General features: G+C 49.8%; 1 protein-coding gene and 1 long non-coding RNA gene across 7 annotated transcripts in view; one reads left to right on the forward strand and one right to left on the reverse strand.

The window, feature by feature from the left end:
- The window catches only part of RNF214 (ring finger protein 214), a 71,880-nt gene that overhangs the window by 21,838 nt on the left and 22,436 nt on the right, over positions 1-27,606 (reverse strand). For all 6 annotated transcript variants that reach the window (XM_040425891.1, XM_040425914.1, XM_040425900.1 and 3 more), the window contains 4 exons: positions 18,891-19,030; positions 15,277-15,345; positions 14,181-14,277; positions 8,287-8,375 (listed from right to left, as the gene is read on the reverse strand). In XM_040425891.1, the coding sequence (XP_040281825.1) occupies positions 8,287-8,375; positions 14,181-14,277; positions 15,277-15,345; positions 18,891-19,030 (395 nt within the window). The remainder of the gene's footprint in view (positions 1-8,286; positions 8,376-14,180; positions 14,278-15,276; positions 15,346-18,890; positions 19,031-27,606) is intronic.
- LOC120996182 lies at positions 8,237-26,616 on the forward strand. Its single transcript, XR_005777736.1, has 3 exons — positions 8,237-8,247; positions 25,902-25,908; positions 26,485-26,616. It is a non-coding gene; the product is annotated as an uncharacterized LOC120996182 (long non-coding RNA).

Genomic DNA, 27,606 nt, shown 5'->3' on the forward strand with positions numbered 1-27,606 from the left:
GAACAGCCCTGTCCTGGGGAAGGACAGAAGGCTCGGAACAAGAAGGGCCGCCATTCAGACACCCGTCTGAGAGACACGATGGCTACAGAAACACAACCGTACAGGACAGAAGGAGTAGAGAGAACTTCTGTAACGGCTCCAAGGGAAAGCTTGGAGCGCCGAGAGCTCAGTGTGTAGTTCCCAGGGCGGTTCCGGGGGACGGTACAGAGGAACCAATGAGCCACTCCGTGGAAGAAGCTGGAAGAGGATGGACAGCGCAGACACTTGACCCTTCAAGGAACAGAGTCCCAGTCCCAGGTCCAAGCCGAACTGGAGAAAGACAGAACCATGGGGAGAGAAAGGCAGAGTGGGGGGAATGCCCAGCTTTCCACAGAACCCCAGGTAAGAACTCTAAGTCCGATAATAGATTCTGGACGAAGCACGGCCGGGAGCGAACACTAGCGTGCCCGCTGGAATCTCCTGGGCAAGCGGGAAAAAACCCAATGTGATCAGACGCAGACCAGTAACACGGGCAAAAGAGTCCGGCAAACCTGGTCCCGTCGGCCCCCGAGCAACGTAGTCTCGTATCCACCCAGAGTGGGGGAGCAGAAAGGCAGACGGAAGGAACCGAAAGGGTCCGCCCCGCATCCCACAGATGCCAGGACAAGACAGACTAAAGTCCATGTCGATGTTGCCACCAGAGGAAGGGGTAAGGACAATCTTGACCGAAGGGTAGTCCTCCCAAGTTACCGAGAAGGTAAGTCTACAGCAGGACCATCGCCTAGAATGGAAAACGCAATCTGCACCCAAGTGGGAGGACAGAACGCGGTAGACCTGGTAAATAGGCGCACAGCTAGTACAGCCATCCAAGTGAACAACCATGCTCTCCCCAGAGGGGAGGGCAGTGAAGGAACAGCCTCTGAAGCCTGGCCGGGGCAGAAGCCACATCGGAGTGATATGCCCCGAGCGGGAGCCAAAACAGAGGCGGCGAGAAAAAGCAGTCGAGACAGAGGCCTGCATAACACCCTCCAAACGAAAGGAGGAGTGGGTACCAGGGTAGTCATAGTAGGACAGCTCAAAAGCAGAACACCCGCTACTCAGTGAGACGCCCGGCTCACCGCCTCGCAGAAGGCGAATACCCTGAAGAACCCAAAGTGGAGGTCCCACGGACCTGGATAATCGAGCACCCAAGAGAAGTTGGATGACCTTCCCGAGGAGAGCGGCCCGAACCTGGTAGCAGAGCAGACCTGAAGCACAGAGGGCGCCAATAGGAAGGACTCATACCACACTGCACCTGAAGAGGAGGAAATGGTAGTAGGCGAGGGAACCGTAGTCCCGCCAGAGCCAACGTAGAATTCGAGGGGCGCTGCAGACAGCACTCTCGTCCATGTGACCGCTTGCGCAGGGAAGCAATACCGCGGGAGGATGAATGGGTACGCATCTAGGAACCACGAACACTCCCTAGGTGGAAGGGCCAACGAACATGGTGGATACCGTCACAACGGAACCGCAATATACAATCCAAACCAGAGAATGAGTACCGCCTAGCTCGGTGCACAGAGCGCACAAGAACGTCCGCTCACTGCAAAATAGTCACTCAGCGAAGGGGGCCAGCCATTGAGTCCCACAGTATCTACGGAAGTGCAAAGTGCAACCTGGAAGGGAGTTATGCACAAGACTAGTACGACATGCGATGGAACGCAAGCAGTCCGCCCAGAAAGGGGGGAAATGTACCTGGCAAACACTGCAGTCGGCAAGAGTGCAAAGGCCCGCCCCAAAAGGGGGTGATGCCCAAGGCCAGTACCAACTTCAGAGAAGTAGGACATACCATATTCCGCCCAGAAGGGGGCCATGCACATGGCCGCACAGTATCCAGTAGGAACGCAGGAGGTCAGCCTAGTGAAAGGGGGACATGCACAGGGTTATCCTAGCATTAAGTGATTGTGCAATAATCCACCCAACACCGAAGTTTGTGAGAGTGCAACTACTCCGCTAATAAAGGGGGACATGTACGAGTCCAGCACAACATATACAAGGACACCCGTGAGTCTCGTGAGCGTGCAAAATCCTGCCCATGGAATGAGAGGTGGTCATGCACAAGGCCAGCACCGTATCCAATGGGAGTGCAAGCATTCCACCCATGGAAGAGGGCCATACTCATGGCCAGCAACGTATCCGGTGAGACTGCAGTATTCCGCCCAGAAAGGGGGTAATGCACATGGCCAGCATCGCATCCAGTGAGAGTGCAAGCACCCCGCCATGGATGGGGGTCATGCACATGGCCAGCAACTTACCGGCGAGAGAACAACCCCAGTCAATGAGAGTGTATGTATGCCGCCTGAGGAAAGGAGGCATGCCCATGGCCGGCAGCGAATCCAGTGAGAGTGCAGCACACCGCCCATGGAAGGGGTCACATGCACATGGCCGGCAGCGGATCCAGTGAGAGTGCAAGCACCCCGCCATGGAAGGGGGTCATGCACATGGCCAGCAACTTACCGGCGAGAGAACAACCCCAGTCAATGAGAGTGTATGTATGCCGCCTGAGGGAAGGAGGCATGCCCATGGCCGGCAGCGAATCCAGTGAGAGTGCAGCATACTGCCTATGGAAGGGGGTCGTGCACATGTCCGGCAGCGAATCCAGTGAGAGTGCAGCATTCCGCCTATGGAAGGAGGTCATGCATATGGCTGGCAGCGAATCCAGCGAGAGTGCAGCATTCCGCCTACGGAAGGGGGTCATGCACATGGCCGGCAGCGAATCTAGTGAGAGTGCAGCATTCCACCTATGGAACGGGGTCGTGCACATGGCCAGCCCGCAGCCAGGGAGAGTGCAGTATTCCGCCTAGGAAGGGGGTCATGCACATGGCCATCACCGTAACTGGAGAGGGTGACAAATTCTGCCTATAGAAACGGAGGAAGGGGGGCATGCACTTGGTCAGCGCCGTATCACGGGAGAGGGCAAGGGTCCACCTAGAAGGGGAACGTGCACCTGGCCAGCGCCGCAGCCGGGGAGCTCGACATCCCGCCTATGGAAGGGGGGCATGCATACGGCCAGCACTACTTTTTTTAAAACACAGCCTCTCTGAGGCAGGAAGGGGGCCACCAGACAGGGGCACAGCCTCTCTGAGAGGCAGGAAAGGGGCCAGCCATACAGGCCCATGAGGAAGCCCAGATTTTAGAGGGTCTCCTCTAGATGGAAGCCGGCCCCTGGAGATGGCCGGTACCCAAAAGGTTAACAGAGATCCGGCCTGGGGGGGCGGCGCAGCGATCCCCTGGGGCGGGGGAACCTCCAGGCGGGAAGAATTTGCGCCTGGAGAAGTTCCCGCCCCCTCCAACCAAGGCCGGAATTTTGCGGCCTAGTAGGCCGCGAAGCCAGGGGCCTAAATTGTTGCGGCGCCCGACCGACCGGGAGGTACCGACAGTCGGCCGGGACCTGGAGGGAGCCGGAGTGGCGCATGTACATACCGGCCGCGGGTGCCCACCCCGCGGGCCGGAAGAGTCAGAGGCCCGGGAAGGAGGGTCGGAATTGCGGCCCAGCAGGCCGCGAAGCCTGGGCCAAAATTTGCGGCGCCCGGCTGACCGGAATGCACCGCCGGTCGGCCGGGGCCTGTTGGAGCATCGCGCTCAAGTAGATGGCGGCCGCGGGTGCCCACCCCGCAGGCCGAAAGCGAGGGCCCTGCGCCTAGGCAGCGTCAGGAGCGGGCCCCTGGCCCTGAGCAGCGCACCGGTAAGGGGATGGGGGGGACCCCGAGACCGGGTGCCCGTGAGGATAGAGGAGGGACGCCGGCATAACCCCTCCGTCAGGGGCAGCTAGGTGCGGGCCTCCGGGCCCTGTTGCAGCATTCCTCTTGCAGGGAGAAGGGAGGCAGTGCGGCTGAACCTATGTTGCAGCATTCTGCAGCTACCTTCAGGAGCGGGGGGGAGACAGTCAGTCTGCAATGTCCTATGGAGGCCAGGTGGGGAGGAGAGGGAGCAGGAAGCAGATTGCCGCACTGCGGCACCCCAGGGGCCAGCCTAGGTCCAGCAGGGACAGAAGGGTCCAGAGGCACCAGTATGGGGGTCAGGCAGGCAGGAGACCGGGGGGGAAATGGCTGGAGAAGCCACTCTTTCACCACAGCTGTCTTCACCCTCGGTCCGTTCCACCTTGCCTTCTGTGGGAGAGGCAGCAGTGCGGGTGACCGTCACTGGCGCAGCTCAACCCCGGGAGAAACAGAGAGGTCTATTGCGTCTCTGTTGTCCCTGATGGTCTGGAAGAAAAAGTAAAAATCTAAATTTAAACAACAAGGAGAAAACAGCCCTGCAGAGCAGGGAGTGTCTTGCCTCCTTGGACACTAAGCAAAAAACTGGCAGTCTCTCTCTCCAGGCTGAGGGTATAGCTGTGGAGGAGGGGCTTAACAGTTTTCACTTAGTGTCACGTCTCCTAGGGAGCTGAGCTATACCCAAGGTCTTCTGTGTCCCCCAAGGAAAATGGGCGAGAAATCATATTATCAACCTTCATTTGAAGTGTAGTTGTCACCTTCAAAGTTAGAGTTAAAAGTCTTTCTTTAAAGAGTGTCCGAACCCGAAGTCTTGCTCTTATCAGCAAAACAATCAGACCAGAGAATCTTGTTTCTCACAGTCTGAGAGACCTTTAGGTGCTTTTTTGCAAACTCCAGGTGGAGTTTCGTGTGTCTTTTACTGAGGGGAAGCTTCTTTCTGGCCACTCTGCCATAAAGCCCATATTGGTGGAGTGCTGTAGTGATGGTGGACCTTCTGGAAGTTTCTTCCATCTGCTCACAAAATGTTTGAAGCTCAGCCAGAGTGACCATTGGGTTCTTGGTCACCTCTTTTACCAAGGCTCCTTTTCCTCCAAGTTTGGTGGGGCAGCCAGTTCTATGAAGAGTCCTGGTTTTTCCAAACTTCCTGCATTTAAGGATTACGGAGGCCATTGTGGAACTTTCAGTGCAGCAGAAATATTTTTGTACCCTTCTCCACATCTGTGCTTGTACACAATCTTGTCTCTGAGCTCTACAGGCAAGTCTTTCCTCCTCATGACTTGGTTTTTGCTCTGATATGCATTGTCTGCTTATATCAGGGGCGGGGAACCTAAGGATCATTTCAAGTGGCCCCTGCCAGAGCATATAGTCCGAATACTAATGACCGTTTCCATTATAGAAGCCGTCATTAGCATGTGTGAGGCACGGGAATGTGAGACCAGTGCTGCGATGGCTGTACTCACCTTCCCTGGTCTTCTTCCGGGCCCTGCTCTGTGTCCTGACACGTACAGTGTAAGGACGTAGTGCACAGAGGCGCGCACTATGACCTGATGCTGTGTGCCGTCAGGTAGCAGTATTACGCAGCGGGAAGAAGACCATGGAGGGTGAGTGAATCTGCTGAGTGGCAGCGCCATCCGGAGCTGGAGAGGTAAGTTTATATTTTTTTTAGGGGGTCTGATTGAGGCTTCGGACTGGGGCTAATCTGAGGCTGAAGGGGGCTGGGGGGGTCTGATGAGGCTGATCTGAGGCTAAGGGAGGGTCTGATCTGAGGATGGGGGTTCTGATCATAGGCTGATGTAGGCTGGGTGGTCTGATGCGAGTTTGATCTGAGGCTGATGGAGGTGGGGGGGCTGATCTGAGCCTGAGAAAGGGACAGAGGCAGGGACAGTTGGGAAGACAGAGACAGGGAGAGTGGAAGCTGGGTGAACCCCTCTCTGGACCCCTCTGGGATGAACTTTGCTTCCATTATTGCCAAGTAAAGAACTAAATATATAATATTCTCAATTTCAAAATTAGACTGCTATATTTGGTCAAAATGGCACCTGTACTATATATATAATATATGTACAGTGCAGGCACCATTTAGTGCTGCAAGAATACAGAGCTCTGGATTTTTTTTAATTGAATTGCAATTTCTGTAACTTAGCCCTAAGTCAATTATATGTTTGACCAAATATGGCAGTCACATTTTTAAGTTGAGATTTTTGTATGGCCCATGAACGATGTTACAAAAAGGTAGAAAAAAGGTTCCCCACCCCTGCCTTATATAGGCAGGGCTGTGTCTTTCCAAACCATGTTCAATCAGCTGAATTTACCACAGGTGGGCTCCAATGAAGGTGTAGAAACATCTCAAAGATGATCAAGAGAAATGAGAAGCCCCCAGAGCTAAATTTCAAGTTTCATAGCCAAAGGTCTGAATACTTATCTCCATGTCAAATTTTAGTTTTTCTTTTGTGAACAAAAAATAAAAATAATATATATATATATATATATATATATATATATATATATAAATACACACACACACACACACACACACACACACACACATATTGGAGTATTGGAGTCAGAGTATATGGGGTTACATGTATTCATCTGCCACTGAAGATGCTGAACACATTCCATAAATCTTAGATTCTTAACAGTCTAATGACTCCAGGAATGCCCTTTTAAGTCCCTTCACAAGTTTCCTTTCCCGACCTGTTCCATGAATCCTAAACAATCATGTATTTGGAAGAATTTAATTGAGTTACATAAAATATGCCTCTCCCTGCTCATTGATGAATTCCTTTAAGGAGACTGTCACCTTAAGGCCTCATGCACACGACCCTTTTTTTTTTTGCGGTCCGCAAAACGGATTTCCGTTGTTCCGTGACTGTTTTTTCTTCCGTAGGTCTTCCTTGATTTTTGGAGGATCCACGGACATGAAAATGATAGGAAAAACGGACACGGATCACGGACGACTATCTTGTGTGCATCCGTGATTTTTCAGGGACCCATTGACTTGAATGGGTCCGTGAACCGTTGTCCGTGAAAAAAATAGGACAGGTCCTATTTTTTTCACGGACTGGAAAAACGGATCACGGCCGCGGAAGCTAAACGGAAAACGGAACAACGGCCGCGGATGCACACAACGGTCGTGTGCATGAGGCCTAAGTCAGTGATCAGAAACCTTCGGCACTCCAGCTGCTGTGAAACTACAACTCCCAACATGAAAAAATGCTTGGCTGTTCTTTTATCTTCCATAGAAGTGAATACAGCATTCTGGGAGTTACAGTTTCTGAACAGCTGGAGTGCCGGAGGTTGCTGATCCCTGCATTAAGTAGTGCAATAAATGTGGACATAGTTAGTGATTCTATGGACGTGTGTGCACACCCAATAACAAGCACATCTATGTATTCGTCTTATTATTCCATCATACAGAGTCTTGCATTACATGAACTCGGATTCCTATAGCTGATTTTTATAGAAACGAGTAGAAAGAATATACATGTCTTATTATATACAATATGGACATTTATCCTGCTTTCGAAACTGAGCCAGGGTCATAGTGCATTGTTTCTGCCGACATTAGATTGAATGGAGGTTTAAAAGGGCATCTGTCAGCAGATTTGTACCTATGACACTGGCTGACCTGTTACATGTGCCCTTGTTAGCTGAAGGCATCTGTGTTGGTCTTATGTTCATATGTGCCCGCATTGCTGAGAAAAATGATTCAATAAATGCTAATGAGCCTCTAGGAGCAACGGGGGCGTTGCCATTACACCTAGAGGCTCTGCTTTCTCTGCAAATCTTCTCCACTTTGATTGACAGGCTCAGGTGTGGTCACGTTTTCACTGCCTGGTCATGTCAATCAAGTGCAGAAGGAGTGAAAATTGCAGAGAGAGCAGAGCCTCTAGGTGTAAAAGCACATATAAACATGGGACCAACACAGATCTCTTCAGCTGCCAAGTGCACATGTAACAGGTCAGCCAGTGTCATAGGGACAAAACTGCTGACAGATGCCCTTTAAAGGGGTTGTCCAAATTTTCACCCAGGCAGCCCCTCTGATTATTTTAAGTAAATATGCGCAGGGCAAGGGCGCATATTTACTTACACTAATACACTGCTGGGCGGAAGCTTCCGCCCAGCAGTGTATTCAGTGATGTCACCGGCTCTGATGGGCTGGCTTTAGCGCTGCCCCAGCCATTTTACAGGCTAGGGCAACGCTAAAGCCCGCCCATCAGTGCCGGTGAAGTCACCGGGCTTACTGCTGGGCGGAAACCTCCACCTGGAAGCCCTAAGGAGAGCCCGGTGTGTCACCGGCACTCCTGAAAAAGCCTTTTCCAGCGCGATTCAGCGCAGGGCAAATGAGAGCATCAGAGCATGAAATGATCAGATGCTCTTGTCAGGGGGGCTTGCCTGGGTGAAAATGGGGATATGTCCGGGTTCAGCTCTGACACCGGATAACCCCTTTAAACTAAAAAGCAGAGTGAAAAAAACGAAAAAAAAAAAACCTAGAAATTATACAGACAAAGTACAGCTAGAGCTCTGCTTTATTGTAGACCTTTCATACCTGAGGTAGGAAAGAGTGACTTCTGCTTCCTTTTCTGCCTCCTCTAATGAGATGAGTAACAGGTCTCTCCGACTCTCCAGGGACCTGACCTATGGTGGAAATCACTACAAGTCAGGCTAACAGATTTGCTGATCTTACCCAGCTGAACTCTTTCACACGTATCAGGGGAACCCTATAAAAACATTTCATATACAGTGGGGGAAATAATTATTTGACCCCTCACTGATTTTGTAAGTTTGTCCAATGACAAAGAAATGAAAAGTCTCAGAACAGTATCATTTCAATGGTAGGTTTATTGTAACAGTGGCAGATAGCACATCAAAAGGAAAATCGAAAAAATAACTTTAAATAAAAGATAGCAACTGATTTGCATTTCATTGAGTGAAATAAGTATTTGAACCCTCTAACAAAAAAAGACTTAATACTTGGTGGAAAAACCCTTGTTTGCAAGCACAGAGGTCAAACGTTTCTTGTAATTGATGACCAAGTTTGCGCACATTTTAGGAGGAATGTTGGTCCACTCCTCTTTGCAGATCATCTCTAAATCCCTAAGGTTTCGAGGCTGTCTCTGTGCAACTCTGAGCTTGAGCTCCCTCCATAGGTTTTCGATTGGATTAAGGTCCGGAGACTGACTAGGCCACTCCATGACCTTAATGTGCTTCTTCTTGAGCCACTCCTTTGTTGCCTTTGCTGTATGTTTTGGGTCATTGTCGTGCTGGAACACCCATCCACGACCCATTTTCAGTTTCCTGGCAGAGGGAAGGAGGTTGTCGCTCAGGATTTCACGATACATGGCTCCGTCCATTTTCCCGTTTATGCGAATAAGTTGTCCTGTGCCCTTAGCAGAAAAACACCCCCAAAGCAAAATGTTTCCACCCCCATGCTTGACGGTGGGGACGGTGTTTTGGGGGTCATAGGCAGCATTTTTCTTCCTCCAAACACAGCGAGTTGAGTTAATGCCAAAGAGCTCTATTTTGGTCTCATCAGACCACAGCACCTTCTCCCAGTCACTCTCTGAATCATTCAGGTGTTCATTGGCAAACTTCAGACGGGCCTGCACATGTGCCTTCCTGAGCAGGGGGACCTTGCGAGCCCTGCAGGATTTTAATCCATTGCGGTGTAATGTGTTTCCAATGGTTTTCTTGGTGACTGTGGTCCCTGCTAATTTGAGGTCATTAACTAACTCCTCCCGTGTAGTTCTAGGATGCTTTTTCACCTTTCTCAGAACCATTGACACCCCACGAGGTGAGATCTTGCGTGGAGCCCCAGAGCGAGGTCGATTGATGGTCATTTTGTGCTCCTTCCATTTTCGAACAATCGCACCAACAGTTGTCACCTTCTCTCCCAGCTTCTTGCTAATGGTTTTGTAGCCCATTCCAGCCTTGTGCAGGTCTACAATTTTGTCTCTGACATCCTTGGACAGCTCTTTGGTCTTTCCCATGTTGGAGAGTTTGGAGTCTGCTTGATTGATTGATTCTGTGGACAGGTGTCTTTTATACAGGTGACTAGTTAAGACAGGTGTCCTTAATGAGGGTGACTAATTGAGTAGAAGTGTCTAACCACTCTGTGGGAGCCAGAACTCTTAATGGTTGGTAGGGGTTCAAATACTTATTTCACTCAATGAAATGCAAATCAGTTGCTATCTTTTATTTAAAGTTTTTTTTTCGATTTTCCTTTTGATGTGCTATCTGCCACTGTTACAATAAACCTACCATTGAAATGATACTGTTCTGAGACTTTTCATTTCTTTGTCATTGGACAAACTTACAAAATCAGTGAGGGGTCAAATAATTATTTCCCCCACTGTACCGTACCTCAAAGCATAAAAACGTGGACACCAGATAATAACAAATAATCACAGGGCCCCAATTAGTTATACCTGACCCCAGTCGCTAAGGATTTCTGAACACTGGCTAAGATTATTTTAAGGGTTCATTTGATATGTATAGAAGTGAGTTTCCCTTGTCTCATCCTTCTGCGCAGTCAGTCTTAAAGAGGTTTTGCCATCTCAGACAATGGGGGCATATCGCTAGGACATGACCCCATTGTCTGATAGGTGCGGGACCCACCTCTGGGACCCACACCTACAATGAGAACAGAGCGGGGAAATGAAGGGAGTGCGCACTGCGCATGCGCAGCTGCCCTCCATTTATTTCTATGGGGCCGCTGAAAATAGCCGAGTGCTGGCTTGGCTATTTCCGTCTGCCCCATAGAAATGAATGGGAGCAGGGGCCGCTCCAATTCACTTCCATGGGTGCAGCTCTTGGCGGTGGACGGACCCTGGGGTCCTCCAGCCACAGTTCTCCCCCCTGCTCCGTTCCCGCACCTATCAGACAATGGGGGAATATCCTAGGAATATGCCCCCATTGTATGTGTTGGGAACACCCCTTTAAGCTGACCATACAGAGTAGATGAATGTTGAATCCGCAGATTTGGACGACCGTTTAACCCCTTCCTAACCCTGAAATTTTAAGGTTTAATTTTTTTACTCCCTGCCACCCATGAGCCATAAACTTTTTTCTTTTTTTGTTCACATAGCCATGAGAGCTTGTTTTTTGTGGGTCAAGTTGAACTTTCTAATGGCACCATTTAATACTTCTAAATACTTCTAAAATTCTAAATGGAGTAGAAAACAGAAATAGCTATATAGGTTTTGTTTTCACAGCATTCCCTATGTGGTAAAACTGACCTGTTGCTTTCATTCACTGGCCAGTATGATTACAGAGATACCACATTTTTATAGTGTATATATATATATATATATATATTATGTTTTTCTTTGGATCGCCATATTCTGAACACCATGACTTTTTATAGTTTTGACTACAGAGCTGTGTGAGGACTCAATTTTTGCTGGCGATCTTTCGTTTTTATTGATATCTTATCGGAGTGTGTATAACTTTTTGATCACTTTTTATTCAATTTTATTTGGGAAGGTGAAGTGGCGAAAAAAAGAGCAAATCGGCCATTTTGATTCACCATATGGGATAAATGCGTTTAAGTTTAAATAATATGGGCATTTCGGGGAGGTGGCAAAACAATCTTTATTTATTTTTATTATTGTGAAAGGGGGTCATTTGGATTTTATTTATTGCAGCCTCCTATGGAGTTCCAAGCTATCGCAGTCTTTAGAAGCCACTGCTGAGGATATAGTGGCCACACATGCACGCTGCCCATGGCTCTATTCAAATGCAGCACATGGGAACGTCTTTCCTGTAATTGATGAGGATCCAAACAGTCAGACCCCCCATCGATCAGACACTGTCCTGTTGATAGGTGATCAATGCTGTCTGTGGGAAAACCCATTATCATGGAGATTTAGACCTTAACTAATCAGCTAGGCGTTAACCAATAGATATGTGCCCAATCACAATCTTTATTTCTATATTACTTCCGCCTTAACCTGCTAATTGATGGCACAGCAACTGTGCTTGTGCCATAGCAGTTGTTGCCAGCTGTAGCATACATGTAGAGGCACAACCTAATAGTTTGCTAAACTGACAGGCAATAATGCTATGGAACACTTAACATTCAAAAGTGTTATAGAATCGATCAAAGTACTAAACAATCAGCTTGTCAGCTCACCTTTCGCATTACGTACACAGAACTGCTTGGATAGAGGAACTAGCAGTGATAACTTCCAGCAGGTTAACCCGTTTGCTGCCCTGTATTGCATCATTATAATGGATACAATATAGATGGCGTTTTAACTGGACATCATCTCTGTGCTGAAGTTATTTTCAGAATCGATCAAAGTATCACTACTTACAGTATAGTCCACTATTGGGACAAGAAAAATGAAATTAAAAGGGTTGTCCAGGATGGGAAGCATAGGCCATCAATATCATACAAGCCGGAGTCCAATGGCCCTTCCCCCACAAATCAGCTAAAATGTTGTAGCTCTGTTGTCGGAACTGCACAGATCCATCCATTGTGCAATGGACAGAGCTGGTAACTGCACTACTGCGCCCTCTGAAATGAATGAGAACAGTAATACAGCTACCAGATCTGTTCACTACACGTGGAGCTGTGGAGCCCCATTGCCGGAGCTACAACTAAATAGCTAATCAACAGGGGTGCTGGGTGTCAGACCTCCGCCAATCAACACGAATGGCCTATCCTGAGGTTACATAAGGAATAAGTATTTCCACTGTGCAAACAATTCCCCTCAAGTCAGTTTTATTCATAACGATGATAAGAAATCTCTTGTAACAGGATGCAATTGTCATATCTTCGGCCAGTTTTAATTTACATTTGTATATGTATTTGTACATAAAGCAGTGGTCCATTATATAAATACACTGCTCAAAAAAATAAAGGGAACACTTAAACAACACAATGTAACTCCAAGTCAATCACACTTCTGTGAAATCAAACTGTCCACTTAGGAAGCAACACTGAGTGACAATCAATTTCACATGCTGTTGTGCAAATGGGATAGACAACAGGTGGAAATTATAGGCAATTAGCAAGACACCCCCAATGAAGGAGTGGTTCAGAAGGTGGTGACCACAGACCACTTCTCAGTTCCTATGCTTCCTGGCTGATGTTTTGGTCACTTTTGAATGCTGGCGGTGCTTTCACTCTAGTGGTAGCATGAGACGGAGTCTACAACCCACACAAGTGGCTCAGGTAGTGCAGCTTATCCAGGATGGCACATCAATGCGAGCTGTGGCAAGAAGGTTTGCTGTGTATGTCAGCGTAGTGTCCAGAGCATGGAGGCGCTACCAGGAGACAGGCCAGTACATCAGGAGACGTGGAGGAGGCCGTAGGAGGGCAACAACCCAGCAGCAGGACCGCTACCTCCGCCTTTGTGCAAGGAGGAACAGGAAGAGCTCTGCCAGAGCCCTGCAAAATGACCTCCAGCAGGCCACAAATGTGCATGTGTCTGCTCAAACGGTCAGAAACAGACTCCATGAGGGTGATATGAGGGCCCAACGTCCACAGGTGGGGGTTGTGCTTACAGCCCAACACCGTGCAGGACGTTTGGCATTTGCCAGAGAACACCAAGATTGGCAAATTCGCCACTGGCGCCCTGTGCTCTTCACAGATGAAAGCAGGTTCACACTGAGCACATGTAACAGACGTGACAGAGTCTGGAGACGCCGTGGAGAACGTTCTGCTGCCTGCAACATCCTCCAGCATGACCGGTTTGGCATTGGGTCAGTAATGGTGTGGGGTGGCATTTCTTTGGAGGGCCGCACAGCCCTCCATGTGGTCGCCAGAGGTAGCCTGACTGCCATTAGGTACCGAGATGAGATCCTCAGACCCCTTGTGAGACCATATGCTGGTGCGGTTGGCCCTGGGTTCCTCCTAATGCAAGACAATGCTAGACCTCATGTGGCTGGAGTGTGTCAGCAGTTCCTGCAAGACGAAGGCATTGATGCTATGGACTGCCCCGCCCGTTCCCCAGACCTGAATCCAATTGAGCACATCTGGGACATCATGTCTCGCTCTATCCACCAACGTCATGTTGCACCACAGACTGTCCAGGAGTTGGCAGATGCTTTAGTCCAGGTCTGGGAGGAGATCCCTCAGGAGACCGTCCGCCACCTCATCAGGAGCATGCACAGGCGTTGTAGGGAGGTCTTACAGGCACGTGGAGGCCACACACACTACTGAGCCTCATTTTGACTTGTTTTAAGGACATTACATCAAAGTTGGATCAGCCTGTAGTGTGTTTTTCCACTTTAATTTTGAGTGACTCCAAATCCAGACCTCCATGGGTTAAAAAAATTTATTTCCATTTTTTGTGATTTTGTTGTCAGCACATTCAACTATGTAAAGAACAAAGTATTTCAGAAGAATATTTAATTAATTCAGATCTAGGATGTGTTATTTTTGTGTTCCCTTTATTTTTTTGAGCAGTGTACATATCTGATACTTGTCCATACCTCAGCTCTTGTCACATGCTCCATTTCCTCAAGAATGTGTTGGTTCATTTGACTGTCTTTATTTCTCAGGACAGTCAATTCAGCATCACATTCTTTCCTGGAAAGAGTAAAATATTATTGTGATTAATAAATTCAGAAATCAGCTTTCAGTATTGCAATTTATTACATACCTCATTGTCTCTGAGCTGACATAAGTGGAGCACGGCACATAAGGTGACATAAGTTATGATATTTGTAGTGAAATGTACCCATTGCACCAATATATGCTGTAGCCATGATAAGCAGCTTTTTTAAAGGGGTTTTCTGGGACACAGCTATTGATGAGCTATCCTCCGGATGAGTCATCAATATCAGATCAGTGGGGGTCCGACACCCCACCGATCAGCCGTTTCCTGGAAACTATACAGTAGACTGAGCCAGAAGCAGAAGGCTCCGTCCTCTGTGTAGTGGCTGTGCATTCACAGGAGCAGAGATGCAGTACCTCGGCACCAGAAACTGCACAGTGGACTGAGCCTTCTGCTTCCAGCATCCTGAGGATAGGTCATCAATATCTAAAACCCACTTTAAGAACTAGGGCTGTGGAGTCAAAGTTGGAAGAAATGCAGTGGATCCAACTCCAAAGTAAAAATATTACAAGAGTATTCGGGTTACATCAAGTTACCTGCGCAGGATGGGGGCTAACTAATAGATCAGCGGGAATTCGACTGCTGGGAACCCCACCAATCACAAGAATATGGGCCTCACACCCTATGGTAAACCCCAAAATAAATGGACCAGCTGGTCAAGCATGTGAACTGCCACTGCATTCATCAAAAATAGCCATAGGCTTGTACTCAGCTATTTCTAGCTTTCTGCAGCTAGGAATATGTGGGTAATTAATTTCTCAGTATGTTTATGGCTGATCATTTGCAATTTACAGCTGCGATAAAGCAATGAGATGTATATACTCTTCCAAAAATGATGTATGGGGGAGTTTATGGTGCTGTGACTTCATGTAGATGATTTACTTTTTAGATGAACCAAGAGATCCTTTAAAGTAGTGATACAAATCCAGTCACATTTCAGGTCTAATATTCACCCTGGTGCGATATCTCACCTCTCTGCAGCTTGCTCAGCCAGTAAATCTGTGATTTTCCTCTCAATTTCATTGTGCTCTTTCTGAAGGCTGCAAGAAATTAATATTTTTTAATTACTTTACAAAAAATATTTAGAAGAAATTGTAAAATAAGCCCTGCGCTATAGAATTATGGCTTCAAAATGCCGCAAAACAGGATTATGACAATCTTACTAAGTAACAGTGTAAGCACAGAAAGAGTGCTAAGCGTTAGCCTTAAAGGGACACTGACAGGCCCTATAAACATATTTAGTTATTCCTATGCAGTCATAGATCTATTAAAGTGTATTCCAATGATATAAGAGTACCCCCTGTCCGCATTGTAAACTATGTAAAAACAACTTTATATTCATCTGTCAATCACATTTTTTTATGCCCAAGGGGCGTTCTTTCACATTTCTTTATGCCCAAGGGGCGTTTTTTCTCATACCTTTGTGCCCAGCCGCGCCCCAACTGTCGTTTCCTACCGCCGCCCAGCTCATTATTATTCACTGCGCTGGGCGGCTCTTACATTCCCCGATCCTGTCAGTTGCTGCGCATGCCCGATAGATACTTATGGGCATCAGCCTCAACAGGACCATCTGCGCATGCGCCGGCACCCTCCCAAGCCTGTAATTGAATCCGATCTCTCCTCCAAGGCACTCATATCCAGCGCATCAGAGCGCTGATGTAATCAGAAATTCAGATGGTTAATGCGCCTGCGCCGGCCAAGAAACTCTTCTCTCGGGTGACAGGATCGAGGAATGTAAGAGCCGCCCAGCGCAGTGAATAATAATGAGCTGGGCGGCGCTAGGAATCGACAGTTGAGGCGCGGCTGGGCACAAAGGTATGAGAAAAAACACCCCTTGGGCAGAAAGAAATGTGAAAAAACGCCCCTTGGGCATAAAGAAATGTAATTGACAGATCAATATAAAGTTGTTTTTACATGGTTTACAATGCGGACAGGGGGTACTCTTATATCATTGGAATACACTTTAATAGATCTATGACTGCATAGGAATAACTAAATATGTTTATAGGACCTGTCAGTGTCCCTTTAAAGGGAACCTGTCATCAACTTTCTGCAGACCTCACTGAGGGCAGTATAAATTAGTGACAGAAATGCTGATTTCAGCAGTGTGTCACTCATGAGCTAAAAGTAAGTGGTTGCCGAGAACCAACATCATAATCATTGCAGCACAGGCCTTGAAAAGAGTCAAATCTACTAGAGAAGAGTCCTGGTTATTCATGAATTCCTGCTCTCTCACCCATCTGCTGATGATTGGCAGTTCTCTCCTAGAGACAAAGGGAGAATACTAGGTAGAAGACTGTCAGCCATCAGCAGGTGGGCAGGAGAGCAGGAATTCATGAATAACCAGGACTCTTCTCAGGTGGCCGTGACTCTTTTCCAGGCCCGGTCTACAATGATTGTGATGTTGGTTCTCGGCAACCACTTATTTTTAACTTATAAATGACAGACCGCTGAAATCAACTCACCTGTCTCTACTTTATACTGCCGTTAGTATGGGCAACATAAAGTTGATGACAGGTTCATTTTAAAGATGCCCCACATTTATCAAACATTGTAAATTACAGCAACGACGACTCCTGCAAAACTGACTTTAAAAATTCCCCTCATGATAAATAGACAGCACACAGGCATCCTAAGGCCAGAACTCAATCTTTTCCCACAAAACTATGGGGGTCTTTTACAAAGCTAAATTAGGCGTATTTCAGGCGCAGATGGTGGCGCAATGGTTAGTTCCTCCACTATCTGTGACTTTGCACTGCTCACACCAGGTGTAAAATTGTGGATGTGGAAGGGGAACTGTCCGGTAGGCCCGTCTCATTTACTATTTTCTATGCCTGTTTTAGGGCTCATGCACACGACCATATGTATTTTGCAGTCCGCAAAAAACACGGATGACGTCCGTGTGCATTTAATATTTTGCGGAATGGAACATCTGCCACCTAATAGAACAGTCCTATGCTTGTCCGTAATGCGGTCAATAATAGGACATTTTCAATAAACACGGAAAGAAAATACGTTCGTGTGCATGAGCCCTTAGGCGTAGAAAATGGTCTAAATGTAAGACAGCTAGGAAGCTGTCTTACATTTAGAACTGATGCTGGATAGGCCGAAGTTATGGAGAGGCCGGCGCCTCGTCATAACTTCAGTGGAACCACCGCCAGCTTAGGGGTTTATTAAGACCAGTGTCTAAAATGTCGGTCTTGATAAATGTGCCCCTATATATCCATCTATTTATCTCCTCCTGCTCTATAACATGCTGCCTTCAGATCTGACTACATGTTCAAAGTGATGGGTTTGTGATTTGCATTATTCCCCAATCAGAACTGAATGTGGTCATGTGGAGTATACAGAACGTCATTGCCACAGCCAAACAAAGCCCAGCAGGGAGCAGCGGCGCTGGAAGAAGCATGACATTAAAGGGGTTGGAATCGGTGGCATATCGCTCTGGGACCCGCACCTACCTCTAGAACGGAGCCTGAAAAGTGAAGGAGAGCGGATCCCGCATGTGCTGCCGCCCTCCATTAATTTCTATGGGAGTGCTGACAATAGTCAGCCCCATAAAAGTGAGTGGAGTGTGCACCTCCCATTAATTTCTGTGGGACTTCTGAAAATAGCCAAGCACGCTGTTTGACTATTTTCAGCACTCCCAGAGAAAAGAATGGAGGACGGCTGGACAAGCGCGGGCATTCACTTTGGGGGGTCAGTTCTAGAGATAGGTGCGTGTCCCAGAGGTGGGAGCCGCACATATCAGACATTGGGGGCATATCCTAGCGATATGCCACCAATGCTTGAGATGACACAACCTCTTTAAATGGATGAGCATATTTTATTTTATATATGACAATTGCCTGCATGGGGGAACTTTTTAAATAAGACAGATAACCCCTTTAAAGGGAACTTGTCACCAAGAAAATGCAGAGCAATCTGCAGGTAGCTTATTATAGAGGAGAGGCACTGAGCAGATTGATATATAGTTTTATGTGAAATGGTTCAGTATAATCTGTATTTTATTCATTTAAAATTCCTGCTCATTCTAGGCTTTGAAATTGAGAAGGTGGTCCTACCAGTGATTGACAGCTATCTCTCTATGTCATTTAGGGAAGGCTGTCAATCACTGATAGCTCCGCCTCCTGGACTTCAAAGCCCAGAATGAGCAGGAAATTAAATGAATAAATTACATAAATAAGTTTTACTGAATCTTTTCCCATAAAACTATCTTAATCTGCTCAGCTCCTCCTGCTCTATAAGACGGTGCCTGTAGCTCAGAAGTCAAATTCAACATGAAAGGTTCTCATTAAGGCTGGGCACGTGTAGAAACTTTGTAGCACACTCTCAGCCAGTTTTTCTGTCCCTCACAATGAAATTGTGTCCATAATGAGCTCTGGAGCCTAAACGTTACATCATTATGGACACAACATCACTGCAGATGGAGGGAGACTGGCGGTAGCAGACTGTCATTAAGTCTACTAGAAAGTATTTATTTCCTACTTCATAGCCAGTTTAACAAGGTCCACATCCCCCCAAAAAACCCTTCAAGGTCACCTCTTACAGGATATACAACCACCTCCCATGGATATGAGAATACCTTTCATTTTTGCTTTGCAGTTTTATTGATTCACCACCCAGATCCCGGTCCTTCTGGGACTGGTCCCTTCGCTCTTTTTCTGTTTTCTTTCTAGTCTCTTCTTTCTTAGTTGTCAGGTCTTGAATTTTCTTTAGATATCCCTGGAAGACAAGAAAGATTTTGTATTGCATAAATGACTGCAAAAAAAGCTATGACAGGGCTTACATATTAGATAGCTGTTGGCTGACATCTACCTCGGCCAACACCCACACCCCTGTGCACACGCACGCTCGGCCACGGGTGCATTCGTTCTCAGATTGAAGAGGGGAATAAGCCACTGCCAGACCTCTAGTGCAGGATTGTATTTCCCAAAATAAAAGGATCAGGCATGTTGAAATGCAACAATCCCGATGCCTCCCCATATACTTTTTCTCATAAAATACCAATTTTGGAACTTCTTTTCTAATAACTTTGCATTGTGCCATTCCTCTGTTATTCCTCCTGCAAATCTAGGAATAAAGCGCAACTGGTGGTTAGCAGGTAAAAGGCTGACCCTCTGACCAAACGTTTCTGCATAGCATTCACCATAATCAAATATTTTTTTTAAGCAATTCTGCTGCATACACATGCACTTTTACAGAAGTCCTCTGCAGATGGCAAATTGCTCCCGCGCAGTGCTAGGCCATGACCTGTAGAGTCAGTTTAGATGCTGTGGTCAATAGCAACTACTGTACCTAAGCATTGATGGGGGGAGGAAGGAGGTTACCTTTGGGTAGAGAGTACAGTATTTTCTTCCTTTAGATTGCCACATCGGATTTTCATGGGTATCATTTAAATCGGCAAGATCAACCCTACCAAGCAAAATATCTGGTTTTATAGGATTGATCCTGCTGACGGGTACTCTTCAACCTTGTGGCATGCTGACATGGCAACAAGGCTCTAACAAAGGACCCTAGAGTCTACTGACCAGACTGGAGGCACCCTGCATATGCTCAGTGCACTCCATCTCCATTTTTTCCTTTCCAGTCTCGCATCATTTCCACTGCACAGGTGCCGGACACACCTCGTATAAAGGCTGCGCAGTAGAACATATGATGGGAGACTGGGCATGCTAAGATCGCTTCCTCCGGTGTCTGCACAGTACAAGTGAAGATAGAAATAATGAGATTTTTGTATAACTTACCAGTAAAATCTCTTTCTCGCTCTTCATTGGGGGACACAGGAACCGTGGGTATAGCTATGTCCTCTAGGAGGCGCTGACATTAGTAAAAGCTGTTAGCTCCTCCCCTGGCAGCTATACCCCCTCCAGCCTGGAGAGAGAGCTTCAGTTTGTGAACACGCAGTAGGAGAAGCAAGCCAACCAAAGAGAAAACATGGAACACCAACCATGCCAAAGAATCCAACTGGGTTCTAACCAGCAATTGCCACAACTGTGGCCGAACAACAATACTGGGTGGGTTCTGTGTCCCCCAATGAAGAGCAAGAAAGAGATTTTACTGGTAAGTTAAACAAAAATCTCCTTTTCTCAACCATATTCATTGGGGGACATAGGAACCGTGGGACGTCCGAGAGCAGTCCACACGGAGGGAAAAACCACAGACCCATGGGAGCAAGCGTCCCTGCAGGCATCCAAGAAACTGCCGCCTGCAAGACCATGCGGCCCAAGGCAGCGTCCGCCGATGCATACGTATGCACCTGGTAAAATTTTGTGAATGTGTGTAAGGAGGACCAGTAGCCACGTTACACAACCGTGCAGCCAAAGCGCGATTCCTCCGAGCCCAAGATGCGCCCACCGCTCTCTGGAGTGAGCCGTGACCCTAAGTGCGGAACCCTGCCCCGGGCGCGGTAAGCCTTCGCAATTGCAGCACGAATCTAACGTGCGATTGCCACCTTGGAGGCCGCCAATCCTTTGTGAGGACCCTCCGGAATGACAAAAAGGGAGTCTGTACGGCGGAAGGGACCGGAGGCTGCTAAATAGATCTTCAGAGCTCTGACAACATCCAAATGGTGCAACTCCTTTTCCTTAGGGTGTGAAGGAGATGGACACAGTGAGGGAAGGACAATTTCCTCGTTAATATGGAAGTCAGAGACCACCTTCGGAAGAAAAGAAGGGACGGGACGGAGAACCACTTTGTCCTTATGAATAACCAGGAAGAGTTCTCTGCAAGAGAGCGCCAACTCAGACACCCGTCTGATGGAAGTGATAGCTACAAGGAAAACTACCTTCCAGGACAGGAGCCGTAGAAAAATCTCCCGCAAGGGCTCAAAGGGGGAAGCCTGGAACGCTGAGAGGACTAAATTCAGATCCCAAGGTGGTAAAGGAGGATGGTACGGAGGAACCGTATATGTGCCACTCCCCGAAGAAAGGTCTCTACAGGCCCCAGGGGGGCCAGAGGGCGCTGGAAAAGGATAGAAAGCACCAACACCTGACCCTTCAAAGAACTAAGGGCTAGACCAAGGTCCAACCCTGATTGAAGAAAGGACAGGACCATGGGGAGAGAAAAACAAAGTGGTGGAATATTTCAACTTTCACAGAAACCCAGGAAGGACCTCCAGGTCATGTAATAGATCCTGGACAACGCAGGCTTCCTGGCCTGAATCATAGTGCGGATGACATCCGCCGAAAACCCTCTGCGCATTAGAATTGCGGTTTCAATGGCCGTGCGGTCAAACGAAGAGACCTTAAATGCTGATGGAAGACCGGTCTCTGCGAAAGAAGGTCGTCTCTGAGAGGTAGTGACTAAGGGACGTCTCCTAGAAGGAGAACGAGGTCGGTGTACCACGCGCGACAGGGCCAATCTGGGGCGACAAGGATCGTCGGAATGCCCTCCATCCTGATTTTCCGTAGAACCCTGGGTAGGAGGGGGAAACACATAAAGGAGGGAGAACCCTTGCCAAGGGGAGATCAGGGTGTCCACGCCGCAAGCTTCCGGATCCCTTGCTCGGGAGAGGAAGGTGGAAAGTTTCCCATTGAGCCATGAGGCCATCAAGTCCATGTCGGGGCGAACCCAACGTAGACAGATCGCCTCGAATACCTCCAGGTGGAGGGACCACTCGCCCGGATCTATCGTGGTCCTGCTGAGGAAGTCCGCAGTCCAGTTCTCCACACCCGGGATGTAGATTGCTGAAATTGCCGGTACATGGGCCTCTGCCCACCGCAAGATCTTGGCAGATTCCTGCATCACCGCGAGGCTGCGTGTTCCCCCCTGGTGGTTGATGTACGCCACCGCCGTGGCGTTGTCCGACTGAACTCTGACGGGGCGACCCTTCAGGAGGTGTGTCCAATGCCGGAGGGATAGAAGAATCGCCCTGAGCTCCAGGACATTAATCAGGAGCTTGGACTCCGACCGAGACCATGTGCCTTGGACTGTCCTGGGAGGGAACACACCTGCCCAACCCAGCAGACTGGCGTCGGTGGTAACAGTCGTCCAGGATACCGAAAGGAAAGACCTTCCCAGAACTGGAACCGACAGCCACCAACAAAGGGACGAACTCACCTGAGGAGAGAGGCGGGTGGGCTAGTCCAGGCTTTCTGAAGATTTGTCCCAGGAGGACAGGATCGCTCTCTGGAACGTGCGAGAGTGGAACTGGGAAAAGGGAATCGCCTCGAAACAGGCGACCATCTTCCCTAAAGTCCTCATGCAGAGTCGAATGGATGGAAGTCTGCAGTCGAGAAGAACCCTCACCGAGCGGTGTAAGGCAAGCCGCTTGTCTAGGGGAAGGTGAATCTGTGCTGCATCCGTGTCTAGAAGCATATCCGAGTCAGAGATGACTTCTTCAGATTGACCAGCCACCCGAAAAGTGCAAGGGCTTCCAGCATGATCCGTATGCTGCTCGATGCCTGAGCAAAAGAAGGAGCCTTGATGAGGATGTCGTCCAGATAAGGCATAAGGAAGATGCCTCTGGAACGGAGCAGGGCGAGAAGAGGGGCCAGAATTTTTGTGAAGATCGGAGGCGCAGTTGCCAGACCGAACGGGAGGGCGACAAACTGGTAATGATGGTCTCCAATTGCAAACCTCAGGAAGCGCTGGTGACTCCGCGCGATGGGGACGTGGAGGTATGTGTCCTGGATATCAACGGCCGAAAGGAATTCCCCTTGCTCCAGAGAAGCAATTACGGAATGAACGGATTCCATCCGAAACCGCTGGAGACGGAGGAACTTGTTCAGTAGTTTGAGGTCCAGGATTGGAAGCACAGAGCCCTCCTTTTTTCGGGACCAGGTTCGAATAGAACCCCTTGAACCTTTCTGCTGGGGAAACAGGAGATGACTCCCCGGTCCAGGAGCGACTGAATGGCCTGGGAGAAGGCGGCCATCCGCTCGGGGTCCTGTGGAAGACGGGATTGAAAAAACCTGTCTTGGGGAAGAGACAGGAACTCGATCACGTATCCTGAGGATACAATCTCGAGTGCCCAAGCGTCGGAGACGTGGGCCCGCCAGACGTCCTGGAAAAGGAGGAGGCGCACCTGTTGGACGGGGGCGCACCTTCAGGCTGAGGACTGCTTAGCCACAGGAGGTCGAGGCCAGGGGGGCTGTGCCCGAAAGGACAGTTTTTTGCGTCGATCCTGGGAAGTAAACCGCCCCCAGCGGAAGAGCTAGTCGCGGGGCGGGAACTAGCGAATCGACGAAAGGGCCTGCCACGTGAGGAACCTGACCTAACGTGAGAGGCCCGCTTGGCCCTAGGCTGTGGAAGATGGGTGCTCTTGCCACCCGTGGCCTCAGAAATAATTTCGTCCAGCCGAGAACCAAAGAGTCGGGTGCCAGCAAAGGGAAGTCCGACTAAAGAACGCTTGGAAGTCGCGTCCACTGCCCACACCTTCAGCCAAAGCTCACGGCGTAAGGTGACTGCAAGCGCCAAATAGCTCGAGCGTCCAAGGATGCCTGGATGATCAGCTGTGCCAAGGATCGGAGATCCTGAGCAGGGACCTCAGATACTAAGCCCTGGTCCAGCTGACTGCCCCACTCAGAGATCGCCTTTGCCACGCACGCGGAGGCGAACACGGGCCTAAGGGCTGATCCTGTAGCTACAAAGAGGGACTTTGTCAAGGATTCCATCGGACAATCTTCAGCGGACTGACGGGAGGATCCATTGGCTATAGGAATAGCCGTATTTTTGGCGAGCCATGCCATTGGTGGGTCCACCTTAGGAGGGGATGCCCACGTGGAAACACAATCCGCTGGGAAAGTATATAGGATGTCCAGCTTTTTTGGGGCGGAAAAACTGATGTCTGGATGATCCCAAGCCTTGGAACCCACCGTCGAAAAAAGTGGATTTTTTGTACTCACCGTAAAATCCTTTTCTCGTAGTAGGCATTGGGGGACACAGCACCATGGGTATATGCCCAGCTGCCACTAGGAGGCTGACACTAGAAACACAAAAGTGTTGGCTCCGCCCAGGTGGGCTATACCCCTCTGCAAGAGCCGAGATACACCAGTCGGTACAAAAGCAGTAGGAACGCCACACACCTGAACAATGCAGAAACTGAACGCCAACAAGTCTTCAACTGGGGAACCCAACGACCACAAATCGCCGGGACCACAACAAGAAGAAACTCAATAAGAAAAAAGGGCGGGATCTGTGTCCCCCAATGCCTACTACGAGAAAAGGATTTTACGGTGAGTACAAAAAATCCACTTTTCTCGTGCATGGCATTGGGGGACACAGCACCATGGGACGTCCCAAAGCAGTCCCTGAGGGAGGGAAGAAGAACGCCATGTCGCCAATCTAAAGCACAGCTGCTTGCAGAACCTTGCGCCCCAGGCTAGCGTCAGCGGAAGCCAGAGAATGAATGTGGTAAAACTTAGAGAAAGTGTGAACTGACGCCCAGGTGGCGGCCCGGCAGACCTGGGAAGCAGATGCCTGATGACGCACTGCCCAGGAAGCCCCAACTGCCCTAGTCGAATGAGCGGTCAACCTGGAAGGGGGAGCACGGCCCTTTGCGATATAGGCCTCCTTGACAGCCGATCGAACCCAGCGAGAGATGGTGGCCTTGGAGGCAGGCAAACCCCTACGAGGACCCGCCGGGACCACGAAAAGGGAATCCGAACGACGGAAGGGTTCCGTGAGGCGAAGGTACAGGCGGAGGGCCCGAACAACATCAAGGCAATGGAGGGATTTCTCCCTAGGGTGAGAAGGATTAGGGCAGAAAGAGGGAAGGACGATCTCTTCATTGATATGAAACGATGAAACCACTTTTGGAAGAAAAGAGGGAACGGGACGCAACACCACCTTGTCCTGATGGAAAACCAGGAAAGGCGAACGGCAAGAAAGCGCCGCCAGTTCGGAAACCCGGCGGATGGAGGTGACTGCCACTAAGAAGGCCACCTTGAACGAGACAAACGACAGAGAAATCTCTGCCAAAGGCTCGAAGGGAGAAGACTGAAGGGCGTCAAGGACGAGATTCAGGTCCCACGGCTCCACTGGAAAACGAAAGGGAGGGGCTCGGCGAGCGACACCCTGTAGAAAAGTCCTAACCTGAGCCCGCGAGGCCACGGGACGTTGGAAAAGGACTGAGAGGGCCGAAATCTGTCCTCTGAGAGAAGCCAGGCGAAGACCCTTCTCAAAACCGGCCTGAAGGAAGGCCAGAACGTTAGGGACGGAGAAATGGAGCGGACGGAAACGCCCAGACTCGCACCAGGCAAAATACGCTCTCCAGGTCCGGTAGTAAATACGGGCTGACTGGGGTTTGCGAGCGTGAAGCATCGTCTGAATGACAGAATCCGAGAGGCCACGGGACTTCAAGACCGCGGTCTCAACGGCTACGCCGTCAAACGAAGCTGAGGTAAATTCGGGTGGTACAGAGGACCCTGAGAAAGGAGATCGTGGCGCGGGGGAAGTCGCCACGGGAGGTCGGCGAGCAGAAACACTAGATCTGCGTACCACGCCCTGCGGGGCCAATCCGGAGCCACCAGGATTGCCGAAACCCGGGCTGCCTTGAGACGCTTGAGCACTCGGGGCAGGAGGGGAATGGGGGGGAACAGGTACAAAAGGTTGAACTGAGACCAAGGCAGAACTAGGGCGTCTACCGCGAAAGCCTGAGGGTCTCTGGACCGCGCGACATAGCGCGGGATCCTGTGGTTGAGACGTGACGCGAAGAGATCCACGTCCGGAGTTCCCCATCGGTGACAAAGTTGGAGGAACACCTCTGGGTGTAGAGACCACTCGCCCGGGTCGACTAGCTGACGACTGAGGAAGTCTGCCGCCCAATTGTCGACCCCGGGAATGTGTACCGCGGAGAGGACGGGAACGTGGGTCTCCGCCCAGCGCAGGATATGGGAGGCTTCCTGCAAGGCCATCACGCTCCTGGTGCCCCCTTGGTGGTTCAGATAAGCCACGGCGGTGGAATTGTCTGTTTGAACCCGGACCGGGAGACCGCGGAGACGTGGGGTCCAGTGAGACAGTGCCAGGAAAATTGCCCTGAGCTCGAGCACATTTATCTGCAGGGAGGACTCCTGAGCAGACCAAAGACCCTGGACTGTGAGAGAGTCGAGGACCGCTCCCCAACCCGAGAGGCTGGCGTCCGTCGTGATCACCCGCCAACTGGGGGGAAGAAAAGAACGGCCCAGGGACACCGTCCGAGGAAGCAGCCACCAGGAGAGGTCCTGGCGAAGCTGGAGAGGGAGACGAACCAGGCGATCGAGACCTGCCTGGGACTTGTCCCACCTGGATAGGAGAAACAACTGAAGGTCCCGGGAGTGGAATTGGGAATAGGGAATGGCTTCGAAGGAAGCCACCATCCTCCCCAGGACGCGCATACACGTCCTGATAGTCAAGGTGGACGGACCGCGGAGAAGAGTCACCCCCGCCTGAAGGGAGGCAATCTTCTCTGGGGGGAGAAACACCCGCCCGAGGCGAGTGTCGAAAATCATGCCCAGGAAAGGCATCCTCTGGCATGGGACGAGGGAGGACTTGGAGTGGTTGACGAGCCACCCGAACTGAGCAAGAGCTGAGAGGGTGATGTGCAGGCTGGACAGGTTGTCCTCCAACGACGGGGCCCGAATCAGAAGGTCGTCCAGGTAAGGTACCAAAGCGACCCCCCTGGTACGTAGAAGGGCCATGAGAGGCGCCAACACCGTGGTGAAGACCCTCGGAGCAGAGGCCAGGCCGAAGGGCAGGGCTACGAATTGGAAATGAAGAGAACCTACCGCGAAGCGAAGGAACCTTTGGTGGGAGAGGGCAATGGGTACGTGGAGATAGGCGTCCTGAATGTCGATGGACGACAGGAACTCGTCCGACTCCAAGGAGGCGATCACCGACCGGAGGGATTCCATACGAAAGTGGCGGACCCGGACAAAGTGATTCAGCGCCTTCAGGTCCAGGATAGGACGGAGCGAACCGTCCTTCTTGGGAACCGTGAACAGATTCGAATAGAACCCCCGAAAATGTTCTGATTCTGGAACCGGAACGATGACCCCTAGAGAGCGAAGGGAACGAATGGCCTGAAAAAAACCTTCTGCCCTGGAGGGGGACCTGGGGGGCGACGTCAGGAAGAACCGTCCCGGCGGAAGATCGGAAAACTCGATCCTGTATCCGGAGGAGACTACCTCCAGAACCCAAGCGTCTTCTACGCTTGCTCGCCAGACGTCCTGAAAGGCGAGCAGACGCCCTCCCACCTTGAGTCATGCGGAAGGAGGTTTAGTGGACTGAGGGCGAGCAGGTTTGGGCTTGGCATGCCAGGAGGGCTTGGCCTTAAAGGAAGGCCTGGAGGACTTCTTGTCAGTTCGGGCAGCGGGGGCCCG

This window comes from Bufo bufo, chromosome 1 (assembly GCF_905171765.1).
Source record: "Bufo bufo chromosome 1, aBufBuf1.1, whole genome shotgun sequence".
NCBI lineage: Eukaryota > Metazoa > Chordata > Amphibia > Anura > Bufonidae > Bufo > Bufo bufo.